We start from the raw sequence: 26,436 nt of genomic DNA, 5'->3' as shown, positions 1-26,436 counted from the left end.
ATACCATACCATACCATACCATACCATACCATACCATACCATACCATACCATACCATACCATACCATACCATACCATACCATACCATACCATACCAAAACAAACCGTGCCTCCAAGTTGAATGTTATGAATGATTCAGAAATGATATCCGCCCTCAATGGACATTTTTCTCTGGAGCATTCAAATTTTGCAGAGAAGAACAGTATTATGCAGACAAATAGGTGAAATTTATTCTATCTTTGGTTCCGTTTCTTTACTATTAAATTCATTAGACAGATTTTTTTCACCCTTTAACTCTCTGAAAGCCTTTAACTCTAAAACTATTTTTTAGATATAAGATATTTTGGAATTCTTGATAAACAACAAAAATAATTTAGAAATGCCCAGACCTATTTTCTAGAGTTTGTTGGTGCCCGGAATACCTTTTAATAGATAAATTATATCATTTTTCTACTAGAACTGTTGGTGCCTGGAATACCTTTAATAGTTAAATTATATCCTGTATTCTACTAGAACTTTTGGTGCCTCGAGTACCTTTAATAGATAAATTATACCCTTTATTTAAGTAGATTTTTTGGTGCCTGGAATACCTTTTATAGATGAATAATATATCCTATATTCTACTAGAACTGTTGGTGCCTGGAATACCTTTGATATATAAATTATATCCTGTATTCTACTAGAACTGTTGGTGCCTGGAATACCTTTAATATTAAATTATATCCTGTATTCTACTAGAACTGTTGGTGCCTGGAATACCTTTAATATTAAATTATATCCTGTATTCTACTAGAACTGTTGGTGCCTGGAATACCTTTAATATTAAATTATATCCTGTATTCTACTAGAACTGTTGGTGCCTGGAATACCTTTAATATTAAATTATATCCTGTATTCTACTAGAACTGTTGGTGCCTGGAATACCTTTAATTGATAAATTATATCCTGTATTCTACTAGAACTGCTGGTGCCTCGAATACCTTTAATATATAAATTATATCCTGTATTCTACTAGAACTGTTGGTGCCTGGAATACTTTTAATATATAAATTATATCCTGTATTCTACTAGAACTGTTGGTGCCTGGAAAACAGAAATGATGGAATATCTGAACAAAACTTTTCATCGACGTATCCCTCCTAACAGATCTCAAATGTAAGATTAACAAATACTAATTTTAATCTCAAGCTTTAATTTCATCTAAATATTTTTGACAGGAATTTTCCTGTTTTTGAACTTTAAATCTTTTTGTTTCCATCCAAGCTTTTCAATTTTTCTACTTATTCTTAAATTTAAACAAGAAAACAAAATTTGCAATTTTTAAATCTGGATATAGATGTTTATGGGGGGGGGGATAAAAATCTAAATCCAGATTAAGAATTGCAAATTTTGTTTTCTCATGAATTATAGATTGTAGTTCAAATGAATTTCTTTTCCAAGGTTCTACTCTGAAAAAGATTAGTTTCGTTTCTATTTCCCCCAATTATTTTCTTATGTGCGTCCTAATAGTTCAAATTGAGCAGAGGAATTAATTTTTGCCACAAACTCAAATTTTATTATCCACATATCTTTGCAACCTGATGGTGTATACCTATAATAGTTTGAGTCAAATTCTTAACGTTAATTCTGTAAACCTTTTATTAACAATCTTTTTTTTATAAAGTTTCCTTGCAAACTGCCTTACTTTACAATAACTTTTTTAGGTTGGCTCTTGAGAAGTTTGGATTGAACTTGACAAATGAAGATAATGAATTGAATAAGTACAGTGGATATGTTTACGATGCCGTCTGGTTGTACGCTATAGCACTAGATAACCTTATCAAGTAATATTTTATTTTTTTTAGAAAACGTTTTAACTGATTTCAAAAAATTCGAGTGGTCCACGGCATTCTTAGCAAGCCGCAAGAGAAATAATCTAATTCAAAACAAATTAATTAAAAAATATTATAAAATATAAACTATATACAAATGTGGCGAAAGATAATCGATGACTATAGGTTGTAATATCTGAATGATTTGTTTGAAATTAAATTGATTTTTTTACGGTCTAAGTCGTATATTGCAATTTTCTGAATTTGTATGGACGGTAAGTATTCGGTATGAGACGTCTTTAACAAGTTTCTCCTTATAGACGCAACAAATAGAAGTAAGATTAGTGGCGATCAAAGGCGCTTTTTTTATCGCATTAAGCCTATACCCCCTTTCATTTTTCGCGAACACTCCCTTTAACAACTTGCTCGGTCATTTTTTCTAGAGTAATTCTTGCAAGAGCCATTATTAAACGTCATTTTTCTGAAGACAATTTTGGTGTGAGAAGTTATTCTAGATAAAAATCAAAAGCAGTCATTCAGGCAGTGTGCCTGAGGACTCAGGCAGTTAGTATTAAAGCCCGGTTTTAGGCCTAAAGGGAGGGCTTTGGGTATGTAAGAAAAGTCACAACAGCCTCAGACCAATACTTTTTGAGTTATGTAAAAAAAACTACAGGGGGGGGATCAAATTGACCCCCCCCCTCCAGCGGGAATAGGGTTAAGAAGCTCCGTAAGTTTAAAGATCTCGCCCCTTCCCCTCTCTCCATGGGGAGTTTTCACATGGCTTCGGCCAATTATTCATTAATTTTTTAAAAGCTAAACTACGTTCAAAAATTGTTATTGTAATCTCAATTTTGGTCTTCAAATTTTCGAACTTATCAAATGATGGAATATTTTTTCGTAAATTGTACAAATAAAAATCAATAATATCTGTTTTCAGAGAGAATAGATCCTACGTGCAGAATCTGCACTCTGAACGATCTGTAAACCAGTTTGTTGATATCATTAACAAAGTGGATTTTAAAGGTATTTTCAAAAAATAAAATGACCCCCAAACTTTAAAATAAAATGTTTCCAACTACTGGTAATAACTGATGTTTGTTTGCTATAAAGTATATTTTTAAGAAATTTTTAAAATTCTTTCCGAATTGACAAAAAAAGATTTGTACGTATGCTTTTTTCTCTTTAAGGTGTAAGCGGAAGAATAAATTTTTTTGGACGTCAATCCAGACTTTCTAATATTCGGATAATGCAGTGGTATCCAGTACAGGTGAGTACACTGTACAGTGGTATCCAGTATAGGTGAGTACACTGTACACTGTACAGTGGTATCCAGTACAGGTGAGAACACTGTACACTATACAGTGGTATCCAGTACAGGTGAGTACACCGTACAGTGTTATCATGAACATGAGAGTACACTGTGCAGTAGTATCCAGTATAGGTGAGTACACTGTACAGTGGTATCAAATACAAGTGAATACAATGTACAGTGGTATCCAGTACAGGTGAATATAGTGCATAATGGTATGCAATCCAGTACAGGTCAGTACACTGTAAAATGATATCCAGTATAGATGAGTACATTGTACAGTGGTATCTAGTACAGATGAGTACTTTGTACAGTGGTATTCAGTACAGGTGAGTACGCTGTACAGTGTACAGTAGTATTAAGTAAAGGTTAGCACACAGGTACGTGGATGTGGAAAGATATTTAAAGTTAAAAGGAAAACTCTAGGAATACGATAAATAATGTTTTAAATTCAAAATTCAAGAATAATTTTTTTATTTTACGAAAAAATGTTAAAAATTTATATTTCTATCTGTAGGTGATGAATGAATTGACTAAACAGAATTCTACTGTATACAGTCATAAGATTGGAGAATATGAACCTAACTATAAACCTTCAAACATCAGCAGAGGGAAACTGATTTTCTGGGATGCATCAGTTATCAAGTAAGCAGGAATACAGGAATTATTCAGAATAAAGTGGAATAAAAGTGGTCTCTGTTTTATTTGTCACGTCGATCAGACAACTCTGCTCAGCTTTTTGATAATGGAATGCTGCAGATATTGAACTTTTAATTGAATAATTATTTGGAGATCTTTTAAACTGTTCATCGCATAAATTTTTATTTATTTTTACAATTATTGAGATTTAGGTAAAACAGTATAAAACTAATTAATGTTTTATTAAGAACTTGACACGCCAAAAAAAAGTAATTGTTTCCAGTGATTATGATAATGCTCTTAATGTTTGTTTTTATTTTAGACTTTACAGAAAAAGTTAGATATTTTAGCTAGCTTTCTACTTTTAATAGATTATTCATGGTTTACATAGATGGTTCTCAATTGATTATTCATGGTTTACATAGATGGTTCTCAATTGATTATTCATGGTTTACATAGATGGTTCTCAATTGATTATTCATGGTTTACATAAATGGTTCTCAATTGATTATTCATGGTTTACATAGATGGTTCTCAATTGATTATTCATGGTTTACATAGATGGTTCTGAATAGAATTAAGTTTCCTAAGGGACTGTAAATGACCCGCCATGCAAAAATAACAATGTCCGATTTACAATGATGAAACCTTAATCTGATCAGAACTGTGAAAGATAACGTCTTATTTCTGACTCTTAAAAACTGTTTTTTTCTAATAATTTCTCCAATCTTTCTTAAAAACAGGAAATGCGAAGTCATTTTTCCCAGAAAACCCACCAATAAAAATTAACAGTTTTCAAAGACAAAAATTAAGAAGTTCAAATCCATACTTGAGTTTCCATCTTTATATGGAGGGTCTCTTGAAATTACGCTAAAGTACCTATATAAACCCTTTTTAACAAATATTCAGGTGTTTTCTACTAATATTTAACTCTAAGCCTAGGACTGATGGAGTAATAGGAATTATTGAAAACCCATCAATTCACTACTGATTATCAATACTTGCTTTATTTCATACCAAGCAAGGGAGTGCACATTTCATACACAGTACAAATTAGAATTCGACTATACACATAGTGTGTATTATACAATGAACGAGGAAGGAGGTGCAGAGCAACCATGAGCCCTGCGACCTGACCTCCGGAGCCTTCTGATTCTAAGAATGACCTCCTAGCCAATCAAAATCATCTCCGTGCCTTACGCTACGTCTCCCAGCCTTCACAGTCCTGTCTCTACACCCAGCATTCTTATCTCCGAAAAAAAATATTTGGCTTTATCCACCTTTTTTCGAAAAATCTCGATATGATAAAAAAAGTTTTTAATAATACATAAACAATTACATTGAAAAATCAACTTTAGTTGTGATTAAGAATTCTTTTTTTGTTTTTCTAAAGGAATTGAGTTTTTGCCTCAAACTAAAATCTTCTGATTCCAATATCTTTGAAATCTTTTGGTGCAAACCTTTGATATTTCAAACTTAGATTATTTTATCTATAAGTATTCATAGTTTGAAATATCTAAGGTCTAAGACATTGGGTTTCAAAGATATAGAGATTAGAAAATCAGACTTTGTGACAAAAACTCAACTCCTTTCACAAATTCTTAAATTAACTTGTGCATAACCTATTGTGGCTTCATATAAAGATAGACATATTTTAGATCATTTCACAAGTGTTTCATTTGCGAATCTAATTATAAAAGCACCAATTCACAAAAAAAAACTTAAATGTGTGCTTTTAATGTATTTTGTGAATAGGTGCTTATACAACTAGATTCGTACATGATACCTGTAAAATGGTATCTTTATATAAAGCTGCTGTTTCGCTACTTAGCGAATTCCCTAAAGACCTAATGAAATCTATAAGTACCGAGTGGTATTTCTCTGGATAGGATTGTAAGGCTTCCTTCTCTCAACGCTCTCCATAACACAAGGATGATAATAAGGTTCCGAACGTTTATTTCTCTAAGCCTTCAATCTAAATAATCTTTTATAAGCCAACAGAAAAAGCATTGAGTGATAAATCATACAAATACAGCAATAAATCCACTCAGGCATTAAAAAACTGTGGCAAGGAACCCATACATTACATTATACAATATCAACCATAACCGAACATAAATAAACAATATTCGTATAAATATAATCATAATTACCGCAGTGGTCCTAGAATATTCACACGGTTTAATAATAGACGAACATTACATGAAATACAACTGTATACTGAAGTAGAAACTGCTCGCTCCTACGCAGGGAACTTGCGCATGCGTAGTCGGACGGTAAACAGCTTCTCAAACTAGTTCTTCACAATACGTTCTGTACAGACCCTCAGGGGGAACTCAGAGAATCACAGGGGTATCACATAGACTTTATGAACGCAGCGTAGCTCGCGTAAGAGCTGCAATAGTTTTGCTGCAAGTTTTAATCACAATTAAACTAGACTTTTTAATACAAATTTTAAACGTATCATCAAAACAAAATTTTTTATCATGTTGAGATTGTTCCTAAAAAAGGTTTTGATGGATGTAAAAGTAAAATTTTGTTATTGGAGATAAGAATGCTGGACGTGGAGACCGGACTGCGAAGGCTAGGAGATGTAGCGTGAGGCACGGAGATAATTTTGATTGGCTAGGAGGGCATTCTGAGAATCAGGGGGGGACATCGCTGCTAAGGTCAGTTGCCAGGCCTCGTGGTTGCTCTTCACCCCTTCACTCAATAAACTTATTTTCGGTGGGTAAAAACTGGTTTAGCAGTTAATTTACATTCAATCTAATGGTTTTATGTCGAACCCAAAGACTTTGCTAATTAAAGATATCGCATCAGAAAATATACGCAAATATAACGCATTTTCTGTTTTTTTTGTCGAACCAATACAGGGGGGGGGGGATATGCCAAGCAACAATTGCTTTAACTATAACATGAACTACGACTAGGACTTGAAAATTGGGTTCAAATCTACGTTTTGGTTCAAGTTTTGCTCTCTGCTTCCGATGTTTCAGGGATATCGCTGGCGAGAGACAACTAGCGGCCAAAAAATTGTCGTTTAAAGTAAATTGTATACAAGAAAAAATAAAAATTATGAAAAATCAACTATACCCGAATGCATCGAATTGAATTCGATATTTATATGTTGTAATATCTAAATGATTAATTTTCAATTGTGTACGATCTGAGTTGTATAATGCAACTCTGTGAATTTGTATGGACGCTACGTTATTCGGTATGAGTCGTTTTTTACGCAAAACGCAACAGATTAAAGTAAAATTAGAAATTGATTTTCTGCAGAGCACTCCCTTAAATTGTTCACTTAATTTCATTACATATCACAATCTAATTTATATTATATTTTGTAAAAGAGATGAAATTCAATCAGTTTAAAAACAATGTTTTAGACAAATTTGACTAGGAATTAAATCATTTCACAATATATTTAAAATTTGTGATTTACAATCAATGGAAATCAATGAAAATTATTGAATTTATCTTTATTTCAGATGGCAGACTCATGACGGTTCAAGACCAGAGGATGATGCTAAGGTCATGAAATTTAAAAAAAATATTTTTTAAGAAAAAGATTTCGATTAATAAAATTCTATCCCCTGGATTTTTATCTTATTTGTTTTTTTTCTTCAGTATTTTGATTCTAAGATAATATTATTTCTTGTGTTTATATAACCTGAGGATGTTTGGTTTGTTGGAGTGGATTTGTTTGTTAAAAATAATGAAGCTCCAAACATATTTTTTAGCGTAAAAAAGAAACACCTTTATAGTTCTGAAAGGTTAATAAACAAAACACTCCAAATGTAAATAACAAGCTAGAGTGCTCAGTGTTTTTAAATCGTTCAGCACTTGGTCAAAATGTCTTCATGAGTTGAAACGGTTTAACTGAGGGGTATACCACCTAGGGATATACCCTTTAGGGATATACCACCTAGGGGTATACCACCTAGGTCCTAGGGGGAAATGCAACACCTTTTTATATGTGTTACTTGCCCCTAGGGGTCCATATAATTCCCAAAATAGCTAATTTTCTCGATCCCAAAATAATTATTTTTGCCCCCATCTTTAAAAAAAATGCCCCCAATTTAAAAAACATTTTTAAATTCCACTTACAAATTTGCCCCCATTTGCCCCCAATTATAAAAAATGCCCCCAATTACAAAAAGTGCACCCAAAAAATTGGAAGATTTGAACCAAAAATGAAGGCAGGNAAAAATTGCCCCCATTTAAAAAATTTGCCCCCATTTCTTTCAAATTTGTCAATCCCAAACGGGATTGAAAAAGGAATTATATGGACCCCTGGTTGCATGTCTCTAAGTCTATGTGATACAGTTTGCCCACTATCTTAAATAGCTAACATACATTCTTAATTTGGCGGTGCCCAGGGTTTAAAAAGTTTTTTAGCCTATATCCACTGGATTCTTTCAAATAAAAAACCTAGCCCATTTGGTTGAGCCGTGTTGCCAGCTATACCGAATATATAGATAAAATAAATCTGTTTCTTTGCAGGATTGTGGAATACTTTCCGGGTTTGCGACAAGTTTAGGGATAGAGTGTACTCTTGCAATCACAGTTGCATTTATCCTCTGCTTTATTCTCATCCTATTCATCCTAGCAACTGCATTCATTGCATTCAAGCAGAGGTATGCTTTATTCTCATCCTATTCATCTTAGCAACTGCATTCATTGCATTCAAGCAGAGGTATGCTTTATTTTTATCCTGTTCATCCTAGCAACTGCAATAATAGCATTCAATCAGAGGTATGCTTCATTCTCATCCTATTTATCCTATTCATCCTTTTCATCCTATTCATCCCATTCATCCTATTAATCCTATTAATTCTATTCATCCTGTTCATCCTATCAAGTGCATTCATTGCATTCAAGCAGAGGTATGCTTTATTTTCATCCTATTCATCCATTCATCCATTCATCCATTCATCCTATTCATCCTAGCTTTCCTAACAACTGCATTCATTGCAATCAAGCAGAGGTATGCTTCATTCTCGTCCTATTCCATCATCTCTTCATCCTACCAATTGCATTTATTGCATTATTTTTTTGGGATAAAAATTTGTATTAAAAAAAATTGAGCTATCCTTTCTTAAATGTCAAAAAATGTCAAGGTGATAGTGCCAAAAATGCTAGGGCAAAAGTTCTAGGTCAAAAATACTAGGTCAAAAATGCTAGGTAAAAAATGCTAGTTCAAAAATGTAGTCTCTATTTTACATTGTTTACTAGATATGAGCGGAAAATGCACGCGGCAGAGGAAAGAATGCGCGCATTAGGACTTCTTACTCCGATGTCACCTCTAATGCTGGATGAATGGGAGATACCACGAGATCGAGTAGTTACCAACAGGTTAGATATAGAGTAGTTACCAACAGGTTAGATATAAAGTAGTTACCAACAGGTTATATATAGAATAGTTACCAACAGGTTAGATATGGAGTAGTTACCAACAGGTTAGATATAGAGTAGTTACAAACAGGTTATATATAGAGTAGTTACCAACAGGTTAGATATAAAGTAGTTACCAACTGGTTAGATATAGAGTAGTTATCAAGAGGTTATATATAGAGTATTACCAAAAGGTTAGATATAAAGTAGTGAGTAACAGGTTAGATATAAAGTAGTGAGTAACAGGTTAAATCTAAATTAGTTAGCAACAGATTTGATGTATTTCAGTAAAAGATGAGAACTGGACTCAGCTAGTTAATTCCGAGCCTTTTTTTAAACTAGTTTACATAGAGTGGACTATTATCAAAATATTTAATAGCATTAAGAACAAATCCGGTATCTTTTAATTATTCATTTCATTTCATTTCATAAAGAGATATTTACTGGAAAAATGCAATGTGCTTCTTTAGAGCTTCGGGATCGGATTTTTTTCTAGATTTTCGCCAAAATGTTTTTTTCTAAATGGAAAAAAGCAACGATCTCTGATAAATTCGCTTCATGTAAAAAAAAATGAATCTAAAATTTGCGAAATGTTTATATAATCTTGAATTTTAAAAACTATGTTATTCAGGAAACTAGGCGAGGGAGCTTTTGGTACAGTGTATGGGGGAGAGGCGTATTTTGATGAGAAAGAATGGGTGAGTTTATTGAGTACATTGTGTACTTTCCCATTATCCCATCTTCTAGAGCAAAGATTGTTTTTGTGAGCATTTGATATCTATCTATCTATCTCTGATCCCACATTTTTTATTCTCTTGGTTGCCTTTCAGGTTTCAGGGTTTGGACAGTTTAGATAAAAGAAAAATGATTTGTCTAAACTTGTTTTTGTTCATGCAGAAAAACAACAGAATAAATTTTGAATTTAAATACAATTTTCTCGTTTAAAATGAATGCTTAATTTTCGGGGGATCGTTTAGTTTAATGAACATTAAAGCATATAAAAAAATCATTGAATTTAAAGTAGTGTAAATGTTTGAGGACAATGAAAGTATTGACTTAATCATTCTAATTCTTTTCATGTGAAAATCTAGACAAAGAAAAAAACTACTATCTATTTTAAGTACACAATTCTATAGTTCCCCCCATTGACATTTTTGCTGTATCTAAACACTTTATGAAAATTAAAGTACTGACTTTAAATGGGTCTGTAAAAAGTTGAAGTTAATATAAAAGTGGGAAACTTTGAGAAGTTCAGAAAAGTTCATTTGAGAATAATTTTCCATGACGACCTTCATCAGAAAATAAGGAAAACAAAAAGAAATAATTTGTTGCTGAAGTAGAAATCTTACTTTAGAAACCTAAAATAGTTTTTGGTAATTTCCTTTATTTTGTAAAATTGATCATGTGGCCGCAGCGCCGGCCCCCTAGCCTGTCCTAGCCGCGGCGCTCGGCCCCCTAGTCTGTCCTAGCCGCAGCGCTCGGCCCAGAAATTGTCTTAACCTAACATAACCCTCAATAATAAAAAGTAAATGTGCAAAATTGATAGGAGGGGAGGAGGGGGGTCCAAAAATCGATCTTTAGGACAGACTTTAGTTTTTACATAAATCTCAAATAATTCTGAACTCTGAAACCTGAAATTTACCATATCTAAGATATTCACATTTATCTGCATTTATATAGTTTAGTAAAATTTGACTAACTGTTTTATTACTAACCGTCAAGGGACTGCATGCATGGGATTTATAAAAATATATAACTGGACTATTTTTGAAATAAAAGAAAGTCAATTATCGGAAATTTATTTTTGGAAATATGAAGATATGAGTTGCGTCACATTCTTTAGAAAATATGACTTTAATAAAGTTCTAGAGATAAATTATCTGGTGAACTATTATTATTACAAGAATAAATACACAGAAGAGATTTTGTGAAAAAAAGTTTTAAAAATTAATGTTTAAACAGATTGTTAAATTACAATAAGAATTTCAAATATAATTAAGCTTATTTTATTACTTATAAAATGCCCCCTCAAATCCAGAAAATTTAATTTTTTTCGAACAAAAATCTCGTTTTGCGTATTCCTTTCTAAAAATTGGAGTGTTTTTTTTAAACAATAATTGATCAATTTTTTAATAAATATTGTGTTGATTTATTAAGGTTTTAAGAATTAAATCAAAAATGAATAACTGGCTTCAAATCGTCTTGCAACTGTCATGTTTCGTGGAACACCCTGTATATTAAAACATGATGTATCAGGAATGACGACTTTCTATTCAGCAATCTTTCATTCAGCTGAGACAAGTAAACATGGAAACAAAAGCGTTATTTGAAAAGGGAAAGTAAGCGATATTTTTAAAGTAATATAATTGTTTGCTTAAATTTAAAGAGAAAGTTGTCATCATTAATTTATGACGTATTAATATATATGCCCACTACTACTCTACATTATATATAAGACTTTTTGTGGCTCATACAAAGATTAGATTAACAAGTATTGCATGATTTATTAGGTTGTACTTGTAGTTCAAATATATCTTAAACTACTAACTGACTCATTGAATATCATAATGAAATACAATGTTTAAATAATATAAACTTACAAGGTTTTCAGAGCGCTTCGCGCCCATCTTCTATTTGTATTGTAAATCTGTTCTACTGTAAACAAAAACAGAATAACTTCTTGGATTTTATCCCAAAAAAAATTCGTGGATTTTAAACATTTTAGGAAATTGAAATTTGTTGGAGGCTTTTTTTATTTTGATAATTTATAAATCTTCCCTTGGGTCTTGTGAGGTCGCACAAGAAATTTGGGCCGGATCGGTTCAGCCGTTTTGACGTTTATTGGATACAAACAAGTAGACAATCAAAAACACCCAATGAAGTATGTACAAACTTATATAAACCAACATCTTGAGTAAAAGATAAAAAACTTTAAAACGACATGTCTTATTGGAGCAGATTCCATATATATATAATTGATTTTATATTGTTAATTGCTGTATTCAGGGGGGGGGGGCGGGGGGGGTTATGGGGGCTCATTCCCCTGGATCAATGAAATCTATGGTTTTGGGACCCAACATGTGCTGAAAAATCAACCCCCCCCCCTCATGGACAAATTCCGGACTACGCTCCTGATATTGGCCTTTCTTTCAATTTCCATGTTTAGTTGAGCACACTGTACACTGTACATGCTTCATTTTATGTTCAGTACTGACAGTACACATTTGCCGTTTTGTTCCAAATTGACGATACATGCCGGCATCTCTAAATATTTATGAAAATATTGGCGTTTAGTTAAAACTATCTGGACTATGGAGCCTGGCCTCTCTAAAAGATATTGCTATGAGAAGTGATGAATTAGATTCAAATTATCTTCACAAAGACAATCTTTTACGAGTAAGATCTGTGTTATTTTTATTTCTCCCTTTTTTCTTATTTTAAATGCACTTTGCACCATGCACGCCTTAATCAATGTACAGGTCGATTAAGAATAATTATATATTTTAAAGATTTTTTGATTAAATTTATGAAAGATTTAACAGGCACTGTCATTTTTTAACTGTATTTCCACCAGCCAAAACAGGACTTCCTCGTAAGTATTTCTAATTTAAAAATGCAGTTTAACATCCTTGTGGGATGGTTTAGATCCTAAAAGGAAGTTCAGCGTTTGTATACATACAGTACACGATCATTATACTGCATGTAGTGTACTACAGTGTTTAACATTGTTTTGCAAGGATGTAGCGTCATTTGACAGTACGTTCACGATATATTGTCAAAGTATTACCTTAGCACACAACCGTTCATTCCTTTTAGAAGAATGTTAACCAGCGTACTCCATGCACTGTATGTAACAAAGACTTTGCTGATGCGCTATCTTTAATTAGCAAAGTCTTTGGTATGTAAACATACGCTGAACTTCCTTACAGAGATATAAATTATTCCGCTAGGTTGAACACTGTCTTTTTAGATTAAAAATACTTACGAGGAAGTCCAATTTTAGCTGGTGGAAATAGAGTTGAAGATATTTTGTATCAATTCATGTTCAGATATAAGAACATTTGTATTTTAAGTTTTTACTTCAAATAAATAGAATAATACTTTAAAATGTTTGACATTCACGTTAAGTTCGCTAAAATCATGATTCAGTGTTTTTATGAATATGATTTTAATCTTGATTTTTGATGTGTAATGGCTCTTTTTAAAATTCAGTTTTAGACTATTTCGAATAAATAATATCTTTCAGAGCTAAATTATTTGGGCTAGGTTTTAACCTAAAAGATTTTTTATTGACCTAAATCCTATGTTAGTTTACAATTGCATGAAAAGTAACGCTTTTATAATATATTTATGTTGTTTAAAGGAACTGAACACTCGCCATGCTAACTTTTTTTCTAATCCCTATATTTTTGCAATCTGATGGTGTAAACCTTTAACATTTCAAACTTATACTATTTGATCCAACAGTAGTATTTACAGCATGAAATATCAAAGGTCTAAGATATCAGGTTGTTCAGGAATTAGAAAATAAAAGTTCAGTTCTATTGTTTGTAGCTATAGTCAAACACTATTGTTATAATGTATCTATCAACTTTAATAGATACAGAGTTAACCACAAAAGATGAGACAAATTACAAAATCTATTCAGTCTTATGTCTAACATGAATATACTAAAATGTTTCCACTGAAAAACTTACTTCTACATATCTTCAGCAGATTATTTCCTTTTTATTCTAAAACTTCAAATTCAACGTTTAGATGCATGTCGTATTAAAAGAGTTCATCTCTAAATATTAAAAAGTCTCATCTTTTGTGGCAAACCCTGTATATAAACTATTATATTGCGGTAAACAACACAAGAATAGAATAGAATATAACTATTTCTGCCCAAACCGCTAGATGAATAAATGCATTTAAAGCTGCAAAGCTTCATGGCCTAGCATTCTTAGATATTGTAAAAAAAATATTTCAAAAGAAAAAGAAACCTCTTAGTTACAGTGCAGCTTACAATCATTCATAATAAGCTTTTTACTCTTTCTTACAGGGTTACACACAAAGGATTGGACTTTAATTACAACACCCAAATCTATTTAAATATGACGTTCTTGATGTTTATTTTGGGTTTCTGTCTCAAATTTATTATCTAAATATTTATCTTTTGAAAAAGAAATTTAAGCTTTCTTTCATTTAAATATAAAACTGTCGCCTTTGATGTATCATCCTTTCTGGGTAAACCCTGTATGATTACTTTTATTCAAATACTAAATATACTCTGTATATTTAACATTTAATAATACAATTCTTTAAGAATAATTGCAATTAATCTAAAAGTTTGAATTATATTGTTATTATTAAAATATTTTTTATAGACAATAGATCATGTATTATAGTATTATAGACAAAACCAGCTTGCTGGGGGGTGGGGCAAGAATTTCTCCCTTCAGCCAACCTTACCCCCTCCCCATGGGACCCTAATGAATTTGTTTCATGCTTTGACAGTATGGCAAAACTGTTCCTACATCTATATGTACACCAAAAGCTAACTTAAATTAGGGTTATTAAAGACTTAAATAAGAGTGCAGTGTCCGAATTTAATGAATTTAAACCGCGTCTCAAATCCTCCCAAAACCGGTTTCAATTGAGTGCCAGCTAAAATCTTGAAAAATTGAATACAATTTTAAGTGGAACCAACCATATTTGAGGGCTTAAATTTAAGCCACGGCTTAAATTCTTTAAATGCGGCTTTAGGATATTTTATATTTCACGGTCCCCGGCCCAAGATATTTCAAACTATGAATTCTGTTATGATAAAAGATCTATGTATGAAATATCAAAGGTTTACACCATCAGGTACAAAGAAATAAGGATTTGATCAATTTAAGTTTGTGGCAAAGAATAAATTCCTTAGTCTAATATTTGGATCATCCTACAGCCATTTTCATTTTTGGTAAACACTCCCTTTAATCAGTATGTTTTAGCTAAGTATCTGAAGGTAGTAAATCTATACTTTTGTGAAGGTTGCTGTAGCTGTGAAGACCCTGAAGGTTGGCAGCTCAATCGAGGAAAAAGTTGATTTTCTCAGTGAGGCGGAAATGATGAAAAGATTTGACCACAAGGTGAGAGAAAAGGAAATTTATTACGCTAACAAGTATAGTATCGTATGATTCCACNTGCGCCGGCATAGCCATTGGTTAAGCGTTGCCCTTCGTCTAGAATACTGAAGGAACGCTACGTGAGCGCCTCAGGTTTAATATTTGATAAAGTACTACAAAGAAAATTTACACTTGGCAAGTTGCCTACTAGGCAAATTTCTACATTGGGAGTTGAAAGTGAATGGTAAATGTCCTTGGGAAATTGTGACTTGAGAAAGTATAAAAATTAATTTCATATTCATTTGGTTTATTGAACTGACATAAATTACTTTATCTAAACATGTGATTTGTAGAATGTTGTAAAGCTGCTGGGTGTATGTACACGAAATGAACCTGTTTACACGGTGATGGAGTACATGTTGTACGGGGACCTCAAGACCTACCTCCTAGCCCGTAGGCATCTTGTTAACGAGAGGAATAGGGAGGAAATGGACGAGGTTTCGAACAGGTGACGGAAAAAGCAGTTTCAAGACGATCGAAGTTTTGAATTTGTAGCAACTCGTTGTCGAGAGGAATAGGAGGGAATATGGACAAAATAAAGTACAATTAGAACCAGAAAGCTATGGAATAGGAAGACGACATTAAATCAATACATTAATCACTTTTCAAGTGAAATAGGTCTGTTTACACTGTGTCTCTTATTAACTGGACTTTTTAAAGTCATTACTTGAGTCTAAAAGTCGTCTTTGTCTTCCAGAGTTTTCTAGTTCTTATTGTTTGAAGTAAGAGCTCGTTATAAAAGCACCGGGTTGGAAGAGAAGTACAGATCAGGTAACAGCTCGTTAACGAACGAGACAGGAGGAAATGAACAAAGTATTTAATTATTAACAACAGAACAGGTAACAACTCGTTAACGAACGAGGCAGGAGGAAATGAACGAAGTATTTAATCGGTTACAACAGAACAGATAACAACTCGTTAACGAACGAGACAGGAGGAAATGAACAAAGTATTTAATTATTAACAACAGAACAGGTAACAACTCGTTAACGACCTGAATATGGAAGGAAATGAATGAAGGAATAAAGATCGAATAACAAATGCCTGACATTTTGCCCGAATTTGTTTTTGCCCGAAGGTAACTTTTCTTGGCATTTACATGTTCCCAAAAAGTAACTAAATTATTCGGGATTTTGTAAATAAATTTTTTGTAATTTGATGTTCTGCATTCCACTCTATAGAAAAGGTCACCAGAAGCATGCTCGGATGGGGGGGGGGGGCTATGGGGGGCTCAGGCACACCCTGGATTTGTTTAATCTATGGTTTGCAGGGGGTTTTCAGGCCTAAAAGAGTATTCCCCCCCCCCCCGTACAACTAGACAGTGCACAGTACAGGATAGATGGAGTATGGATGAAATATAAAACATCAATTTCTTAGTTTCGTGCTAACTAAAAATAATATTAATTTCTAATTTCGTTATCTAGCTTGTTCAAAATATCAAGATTGATCTTCGGATGAAAGCATTTTGATTAAGTTTATTCCAAATAAACTTAATTATATACCTATAAGATAAAAACAAAAAGACGTACGAAAAAATAATTCATTCTTTTAATTTAATTTTTTGATGTTTAAAAGAAATATAATTCTATTATTATTATTATTATTATTATTATTATTATTATTTTAATTCCAAGCTAAAATCTTGCTTGTTTATAAACATACCTTTATATGCAACCAAACAATTTTGTTTGTATTAAAGTTTATATATTTCAACATTTTATAAGGCCTAAAATTATATTTATATTATTCGTATTAAGCACTTTGTGTAAAACTGCTTAAAATTCTTAAACTTCTAATTCTATTTTAGAACTGTAAAGTTGGCTGATTTTGGAATGACTAGAGCAATGTTTGAACATGATTATTATAAATTCAGTAGAAGAGGTAATTTTTTAAAAATATCATTTTTAAAAACTTTATTGAAAAGAGCGAATAATCAAGTATGAGTTAGATTTTGATGTTTATGATTGTCGATTGTGGGCCGGTTCTTTACAAAAGTGACTTATGCATTCTACTGCAGGAAATAATATTGGAATTATCAGAATTAAACACTTAAAAACCTAGAGAAACGACAATATCTTCCAAATAATTAATCAGATAAAGGTTTCAAGGATTCCGTTGAATTGAGGGTTACTTGAAATCACGCTTAAATTGTTGATTCCTTTAAATGCGACAACTTGTATTATAAATCTTCTCATGTTTTTGTATCAATCTTTATAGATCAGTAGAACCACGTTAATGTTTTTAGCTTGGCTTTAAGTTGACGTTAATAGGGAAAGTTTAGTTTTCAGACAAAGCTGGGTTTCCGTGCTAGTTTCAAATATTCTAACTAAATGATTGTATTGTGTTTTTGCAGTATGTTCAAAAACAATTTCAATCCACACTTTGTATCCATACCGGTCCACTTATTTCCAATTCTCATGCCTGTCCATATTCTGTATACTTAATATACACAATTCATACTGCAGGGGGCATTAGTTCCAAAACTAATACTTGGCCCATTTCAAAGTGTTAAAATTAGGCACAAATTGATAGACTAGGGTTTTAGGATCCTGACCCATATTGAGAGTATTACCAACTTTTTATTAAGCATGACAAGGACAACAATTCCGAATTTTAAACTATTTTCTTACTTCGAAATTATAAAAGGAGTTCTTCTTATATTAAAACCCTTGACCGTTTTCAATGTCAGGTTTTTCATTTTCGAATATATCCTAAATTTTAATCATTGTCGCGTTTTCGATCCGCAATTTTAAAAAAAATAATTTTCATGACTTACAAAATAAGTCACTGAAAGTAAAGATTATCTCATAAAGCCTAAATTAACTGATTTTCACATCTTATTTGTTAATTAAGAGAATAAAATTGATTTAGTTTCTTGCATTTTAAACAATCAATTTCCCGCATTTCTAGTTTAATCTATATTGTTAGAACAAAATGATATTAATATTTTGATTTCTCAATGCTGTAATGTTTTTTAAATTACAAAGGAACAGTATGTTTTTATTTTCTATTTTGTTAATATTCTACCTTATTAAAAATCAATTGTTTTGTGACGTAAATGCGAAAATACTTGAAAATTAACATTGATATGAATTCGAGTATAATAGTCTCAAATAGGGATATGTTCGAAAACGAAAACAAGAATCATCAAAACTAATTCTCACAAATGGCATTTCTGGTTTTAATAAATAGTTTTAGCCATTTCTTATAAATGTATGGTGTATGTAGTTTTGTTTAACTCGATTTAAAGATATATACGCTTGAAAAAGATAACTTTGCAGATTTGGCCCATTTCTAACACTAAGTGTTAGATTTTGAACTAATTTCCACTGTTCTGTAGGAATAAGAATAAAAGGAAGTAATTTAATACATACATCTTGGACCGAATTTATTGAATTTGAACTGCCGCCGGTTCAAATTTAAATCACTGATTCAAATCCTTCCTTTATCATTGATTTTAAATGGGTGGTTCATATTTAAACAGGCAGTAAGTAGTTCAGTGACCTAGCTCAAACTCTTTTAATTCGGTTCCTGAATGAAAAGATAAACCCTGTAAAGATCTAAAAAGAGGTGCGTTTTGCCCCCTGGTAGTTTAGAATACATAAATATTGTCTAGATGTAATATAACAAGATTTATTTATATAGATATGAGCATCGTGTTTGTGAACAAATAAAACATTTTCGTAAACAATGTTGTCGTTCAGAAAAAAGGGATATATGAACGACTTGGATCGTTCAAAGAAATGAAAAACAAACGAAAAAATAAAAACGAACGATTTTAAATCGAACTAACTTGAAAAAACAAACGAATTTCCCGAAAGATTTTGAAAAACTATTTTTTACAGAACGAACGATTTTTAAATAAATGTTTGCACAAAGCTATCGGGTTTTTTTTCTGAAAGAACGATTTTGTTGAACGAACGATTTTACTGAACGATCGTTCAGTGCGAAAACGATCAAAATAGATGGAAAATGAACGAAAATTTTGAGAACAAACGAAATCATTTTTTTAACAATTGAAAAAACGAACGAAATAAGTTGTTCAAAATCAATAAACGAACAAAATGAAAAAAAGCCTGAGGTGCCCATCTCTTATCTTATAGCTCTCTGGAGAGTTGTCCCTTGCAGTTCAACTGTATAATCTTTATGTAAGAAACTTACCAGATTTTATAGGAATAAGTAGCCCCTTCCTATTCCTAGCTTTTATTTACAATGAGGGATTTAACGATAAGATGGAGTCAATTTTTAGAATAGATTATTCTAATTTTAGTCTTAATCCGAGATTTTATGGAAGTTCATGTTTTAAAAAATATTATAATCTTCATTTTAATCATTAATAAGTATTTGTCTAAAAAGAATAAATGTAATCAGTGGATAATAATACCAAGACAGATAGTCATATGATTGACGTGTTTGACGCAGGGGTTTTCATTTTTTTTTTTGATGCACCATGCCTTAAGCTATTCATGAAAGTCGCAAATCTTGAAAAACTTTTGGTTATGTATTCTTAGGTTACCTTGAATTAAGTTTTAATGCGTTAGGAGTGAAAAATTTTAAGATTAAAGGGACTGTAAAGGAAGAATAAAAAGAGGTATAGGCTGAACCTAAGAATCTCAGGAGTTGATCGAGACCTATAAATTGACATAAAACTGTTTCAAAATTATACAAAAATGTATATACAGGGTGTCCCACATAAAATTAGACCGCGTCAATGGGTCTAAACTACGATTTGTGGGACAAATCAGAAAATTTAAGAAGAATTAATTATTTTGAAAATTTGATAAGGCTAATAGACATTTTTTTGCAAATAAATGCTAGATTTCTCGAGTATCATTTGCGTAGTTTGACGTTTAAGATTGGAGATAATCTAATTTAATATGGGACGCTCTGTACGTAAGATATGCGTCCGTATCACGTGACCGGAACTCCCTCCAATAGCAATGTAGTATACTGGTCACGTGATACAGACAGACATGTGACAATAATACTGCACTGTCATTGGCTGGAGTTCTGGTCCAATGATCCGGACGTGTAAATAATATTATCAATTATATCTATTAAGAATGAAAAATTATTAAATTAAAATAATGATAGGAGCAAACCTGAGTTTCTCAGGCTCCTCTGGGATATTGTCGTTTTCATATTGGTTGTGTATTTGTTAAATATGATCTGTTTAATACTACGAATCTTATACAAAATCTTACATATGCACGTTTAGGTATAATTTTGACACAGTTTTATATCAATTTCTCGAGACAAGAACATCAGATAGAACTCTTATAGGTCTCAATCAACTCCTGAGATGCTCAGGTTTCAGTCTGTACCCCCGTTCATTTTTCCTTTACAGTCCCTCTAATAAAATGTTTCCCGTGGTAAATATTAAAGAAGATGAATGTTTTTTTTAACAAGAACAAGGACATTTTTTCGAAAGAAGAAGAAATAAAATATATTTTCTCCATCTTTATGTTAATATTTTATATTGCTCTTGGAAGTAGTATACATTTTCAGCGGGGGGGAGGGGGTACTTTTTGATGCTCTGGGAAAGAAATAATAAAAAATTGGACATCAAAAAGACAATTTTTTAATCTTTCGTTACTTATTTCCCTTCCAGTTCAGCGAATGGAACCCTTAAACATTGACTAGGAAAAGTATTTACCCCTGTATCTTGGTTTTTGAGCCGATAGAGATGTTTACAGAGGATTTAGGAAAACAATTCTTTTATTTTTGGACTGACAATACTGACAGCAATAACAATCATAACTACTTCGGGGTTGGAGTTATAATTCCGTTAAGCTTATAGCATGGGAGGAAGATTGAGTCTAAATTGTACAGTGGGACCCATAATCCTGTAGAATAGGAAGATGACTGAGTCTAAATTGTACAATGGGACCCATAAACCTGTAGAATAGGAAGTAGACTGAGTCTAAATTGTACATTGGGACTCATAAACCTGTAGAATAGGAAGTAGACTGAGTCTAAATTGTACAATGGGACTCATAATCCTATAGAATAGGAAGATGACTGAGTCTAAATTGTACAGTGGGACCCATAAACCTTTTGAATAGGAATTAGACCGAGTCTAGATTGTACAGTGGGACTCATAAGCCTGTAGAATAGGAAGTAGACTAAGTCTAAATTGTACAATGGGACTCATAATCCTATAGAATAGGAAGATGACTGAGTCTAAATTGTACAGAAGGATCCATAAACCTGTAGAATAGGAAGTAGACTGAGTCTAAATTGTACAGAAGAACTCATAAATCTGTAGAATAGGAAGTAGACCGAGTCTAAATTGTTAAGAAGGATCGATAAACCTGTAGAATAGGAAGTAGACCGAGTCTAAATTGTACGGAAGGATACATAAACCTGTAGAATAGGAAGTAGACTGTTTGACTATGAATATGAATATGGTTTTGAATAGTCCAATGAACATGGGCAGTTTCAATGGATCAATTTTATCTTATTTATTGACAGGTACGGATACAACTTTTTTCCGTTTAATAATTTAAAAACTCATATTATTTCCATCATCATTACTGCACCTTAACCATTAACCATTACCCATTACACCTCAAATATTGATAATGATACGTCATATATGAAAATATAGTTTCAAAACTGAGTTTTTCTTACTCGGAAAGCGTGTATTTCTGTGAATTTCTGCATTGTTTCTAATAAGCAAGAAACGCACACTTTTGCACATATAAAATTAAACACTTTATACGAAGAAAAACATCTATTTCTAATTCATATTTGATCAGACAAATCGACAAAGCTTATAATGTTATTGTTGTATACGGATATTGCCATCTTTGGGGGTAATTTAAATTACGCTGACAGTTCCTGAAATGAATTGTGTTAAGTAATGTTGCCCGTACGGTGGATGTCTCCTGAAATGAATTGTATAAAGGAATGTTGCCCGTAAGGTGGATGTCTCCTGAAATGAATTGTGTTAAGGAATGTTGCCCGTACGGTGGATGTCTCCTGAAATGAATTGTATTAAAGAATGTTGCCCGTAAGGTGGATGTCTCCTGAAATGAATTGTATTAAAGAATGTTGCCCCTAAGGTGGATGTCTCCTAAAATGAATTGTGTTAAGTAATGTTGCCCGTACGGTGGATGTCTCCTGAAATGAATTGTATTAAGAAATGTTGCCCGTACGGTGGATATCTCCTGAAATGAATTGTATTTAGAAATGTTGCCCGTAAGGTGGATGTCTCCTGAAATGAATTGTGTTAAGTAATGTTGCCCGTACGGTGGATGTCTCCTGAAATGAATTGTATTAAGAAATGTTGCCCGTACGGTGGATGTCTCCAGAAATGAATTGTATTAAGGAATGTTGCCCGTAAGGTGGATGTCTCCTGAAAGTTTAGCGGATGGAATGTTTACTCCAATGTCAGATATTTGGAGTTACGGAGTTCTTCTCTACGAGATAATTACTTTTGGAAGCTTTCCTTTTCAGGTGAATAAACAGTTTTTTCAATCAATTTATCTAATCTTCATTTATTTTATTACTTATTTTAAAAAAATCAAATATTAAAAAATATCGTTAGAAAAATCGATTTTTGAAAGAAAAAAAATTATATTTTTTTAGCCTGTGTTACCCTCCAACAAAATTTCAGCCAATTCCGTCCAGACGCTAAGCCAGCTTTAGGGGACATTTGAGATTTTTGTAACAAATTCATTTTTAAACCATGTCAAACCATTGCCATAACAATTTTTATATTAAAAATTCATAGGAAAATTAATAAATAATGGATGAATATGTACCGAAATTCATGATATAGTCTGTACTGCAAGGTCTAAATTGTACTGTACTGCTTGGTCCATAGTTGAACTAGTCCGATTATGTACATTGTACAACAATGTTGTACTGAAGGGTCTATCCTACACCTAGTATAAATATGTACTGCAATGTTTAAAATTGTACTGTACTGCAGGGTCTTTCGAACAACCAAGTTCTGGAGCAGGTTAAATCTGGCAGTACACTAAATATTCCCTCAGGAATTAAACAACAACTGTAAGTAAATCTTATTCATTTTATATTATCATAAAACAGTAAATTTTAATGACAATAAAGAAATCTAGAAATACCAGTTTATCTGAAACCTTAATTTTTGTATTTAAAGAGTTCTATAGATCTTCATCAAAGTTTCCTTATTCTTGAAATAGTTTTCATAAATGTGTGAAATATCTCTTTAGAATATATTTTCTTATCAAAAAAATGAACTTTTCATGATTAGCATAAAGAATTAAATCAAGATTAGCTAAAGAAAATTTTTCATCATTTGCATAGAAAACTTTATCAAGAATATTTAAAACCTATTTTTATGTCCAAGAAATTAAATTTCTTTTATAATTTGTTTAATGCATTGTTAGATGTATCACTTTCTTTGCATAATTTTATTTCATTTTCTTTCATAAACATATAGATATGTCATCTTCTTTTTATTTGAACTTCTGTTGTCAATTTTCATAGAAAATCTTCATTGCTTTTAATATTTGAAAAGAACAAGGAAAGAGATTATTTTATTTTATTTGAAACATTTTTCTTGCCTTTCTATGCGTTCCTCACCAATATAAGATAAAAGTAAAAAAAATCTTTAAAAAACCAAAGTATTAGAATTGTTCTTCTGTAAAGAAATTAAAGTTTTGCCACAAACTCATATTTTCTGATCCCATTATCTCTGCAACCGGATTGTGCAAGCTTTGGATGTTTCAAATTCATTATCAAAATTCATAGTTTGAAATATCTAAGGTTTACAACATTGGGTTGCAAAGATATTTGGATTAGAAAATCAGAGTTTGTGGGAAACTCAATTCCTTTGTTTTCTCAGATCTTATTGTGTATTTAAGATATTTCTAATACTTGAGCTAGCAAAGACCTATATCTAGGGGAAGCCTGTTATCTAGTTGCTGGAACTCCACACCAACAAAGAGACCAACTGCGGGAGAAATAGGGATAAATCACATTAATAATAAACATCAAATCCATTTTTCAATTCTAAAAAGGGAGTGACCGGTAATGCAAAGTAGTTGAACTGAGAATGTAGTATTGTGGAGAAATTTTTTAGGATTCATTTGAGATGTATAATTTCTAAGTTTGAGCGCAAAGTCGACGTTCAAAATCATCCATTTGGATGTTTACGTTTAAAGAATCGATTTTTTTAAATTATCAAATAACGACGAAAAAATGTAAAACAAATTTTATAGTAATTTTTCCAATGAATAATTGTTAGAATTAATTATTTCTTTTTCTTTATTATATTGAATTTCTTATTCTTTGTGAATTTGTTCGCAGATTTTTCCATATTCTTCAATGTCGTCTTTTCAATAAAAATTCCAGGGTAATCTGACATGCCATGATATAAATGGAGGATCACTTGAAACTACCTTTACAGTCCCTTTAAACAGTTTTATTTTTTCAAAGAGAGGATATTAACTTTATTTTGCTCTCTTGTTAAACAATTTTTTAACCTGTATAACTACTGTATAAAGAATATATGGAACATACATGTATATCCTAGATACACTATAGAATCTAGGATTTATATTCAATAAATCCGTATATACATATATAGTAGAATATGATGGGAAATGAAGGATTGTTCTTTAATATTTATAGCGTATACTATATACCCTATATACTTACCATGCATTATATAATATATACTTTACAGGGTGGGTCACATTACATGTATTATCTAAGAGTTAACACAATATTTATTTTATAAATTTCGGCCAAAAACCTAAAAAAACTTGATTAAATTCTTAATATCAGGGCCAATTAAAATAAAATCTACATTGAATCTAAATATTGCACGTTTTCAATAATAACTCATATTTTTGAAGAACAAAGTTTAAAATATCTAATTTGCAGTGTGAAATTAGTTCTTCTCATACTGTTTGCCTAAAATAAAAACAAAAAGAGCTACGAGGTCACTAAACCGTTCCAGTAATTTTACAAAGTTTTACAATGTTACAAACGTAATTTAATACAGTTGGGTTCTCTCTGTTTAATAACTAAATCTATGTACAATCTACATAAATCATATATATTATATACAAAACTCTTTGCTTACCAAACGTACTCAAATCAGAATAAATGTATGAACAAAGAAATTTTTATCTTATAAATATAATTTTATAAAAAAAACTTAGCAAGAGAAATCTTGATCTAAAAACTTAAGACAATGTATCTAATAATTTTAATGAAGTTATTTGTAAAGGCGCCAAAAAAATGTCTAAACTTAACATTTTGTGAATTATAAAACTTTCTTTTATAATTTTCAAGAAATTTATATCTGAAAGTTTTATCTGTAAATATTATTAAAAAACTTTCATAGAAAGATAAGGTTCTAAGTTTTTAAATTTGTTTTTAAAACTTTTGTATGAAAAAAAATGTTTACAACTTTTTGTGAGAGCTTCCAAAAAAATGTTAAAAATACATAATTTTTCTAGAACAAGGGGAGCAATGAAGATGTGTCTAGAGTGTGTGGTTCTAAATAGAATTACTTTTTAGAAATTTTGTGAATATATTCTAAAAATTATATCCCTCGGCCTCTACCAACAAAAACCATCCATTTACACAATTCAAGCAATATCTATATCTAGCAATATTTTTAGAACCCATGTAATCAAATAAAATCTTGCTGCTGCGCTAAACATACGTAAAACTGAGAAAAAATAAAATACATAAAAGATATAAAGGTATTAATGGTAACCCGTTTTTGTCATTTCATCAATAGAATTTGTTTGATTTTTTTATAAGCTGAATTTACAACTTGTTTAATGTGATTTACAGTGGAGTTACTTTCAAACAATCCTCGACTCATCAGTCCCTGCATTGATGTTCCTTTAGCTTCAGTTCAAATTGAGAGAACAGACTCTTTAGAGATGGTTCCAGGAGTCAGGTAGGTTTAGGTTCAGGAGTAGGTTTAGGTCTAGGTGTAGGTTTAAATCTAGGATTAGGTTTAGGTCTAGGACTAGGTTTAGGTCTAGGTGTAGGTTTAAATCTAGGATTAGGTTTAGGTCTAGGACTAGGTTTAGTAGTATTAGTACTAGGTCTGTGTCTAGGTCTAGGTGTAACTGGAAGGGTATACCATAAGCGTCTAGGTTTTGGTCCAGGTC

The 26,436-nt window shown here is 31.7% G+C and overlaps 1 protein-coding gene and 1 long non-coding RNA gene across 2 annotated transcripts in view; one reads left to right on the top strand and one right to left on the bottom strand.

Annotated features, from left to right (window-relative positions):
• The first annotated feature begins 34 nt into the window (after nucleotides 1-34).
• LOC111709536 (uncharacterized) overlaps nucleotides 35-26,436 on the top strand; it is a 29,674-nt gene continuing 3,272 nt past the window's right edge. Inside the window, exons 1-18 of the mRNA XM_023483233.1 lie at nucleotides 35-220; nucleotides 1,071-1,154; nucleotides 1,703-1,822; nucleotides 2,748-2,833; nucleotides 2,998-3,077; nucleotides 3,637-3,764; nucleotides 7,250-7,292; nucleotides 8,265-8,398; nucleotides 8,997-9,116; nucleotides 9,787-9,853; nucleotides 12,450-12,551; nucleotides 15,173-15,271; nucleotides 15,601-15,755; nucleotides 17,115-17,188; nucleotides 22,641-22,768; nucleotides 23,247-23,326; nucleotides 24,202-24,266; nucleotides 26,111-26,219. Of these exons, the coding sequence (XP_023339001.1) occupies nucleotides 126-220; nucleotides 1,071-1,154; nucleotides 1,703-1,822; nucleotides 2,748-2,833; nucleotides 2,998-3,077; nucleotides 3,637-3,764; nucleotides 7,250-7,292; nucleotides 8,265-8,398; nucleotides 8,997-9,116; nucleotides 9,787-9,853; nucleotides 12,450-12,551; nucleotides 15,173-15,271; nucleotides 15,601-15,755; nucleotides 17,115-17,188; nucleotides 22,641-22,768; nucleotides 23,247-23,326; nucleotides 24,202-24,266; nucleotides 26,111-26,219 (1,769 nt within the window). The 5' untranslated portion in view covers nucleotides 35-125. The remainder of the gene's footprint in view (nucleotides 221-1,070; nucleotides 1,155-1,702; nucleotides 1,823-2,747; nucleotides 2,834-2,997; nucleotides 3,078-3,636; nucleotides 3,765-7,249; nucleotides 7,293-8,264; nucleotides 8,399-8,996; nucleotides 9,117-9,786; nucleotides 9,854-12,449; nucleotides 12,552-15,172; nucleotides 15,272-15,600; nucleotides 15,756-17,114; nucleotides 17,189-22,640; nucleotides 22,769-23,246; nucleotides 23,327-24,201; nucleotides 24,267-26,110; nucleotides 26,220-26,436) is intronic.
• LOC111709538 (uncharacterized) lies at nucleotides 5,623-6,305 on the bottom strand. Its single transcript, XR_002766878.1, has 2 exons — nucleotides 5,912-6,305; nucleotides 5,623-5,733 (listed from the first exon to the last, which is right to left on the bottom strand). It is a non-coding gene; the product is annotated as an uncharacterized LOC111709538 (long non-coding RNA).

The sequence above is a fragment of the Eurytemora carolleeae genome, unplaced genomic scaffold, assembly GCF_000591075.1.
Source record: "Eurytemora carolleeae unplaced genomic scaffold, Eaff_2.0 scaffold980, whole genome shotgun sequence".
Lineage (NCBI taxonomy): Eukaryota > Metazoa > Arthropoda > Copepoda > Calanoida > Temoridae > Eurytemora > Eurytemora carolleeae.
The sequence above is the reverse complement of the archived record's forward strand: the minus strand, read 5'-3'. Positions and strand labels throughout refer to the sequence as shown.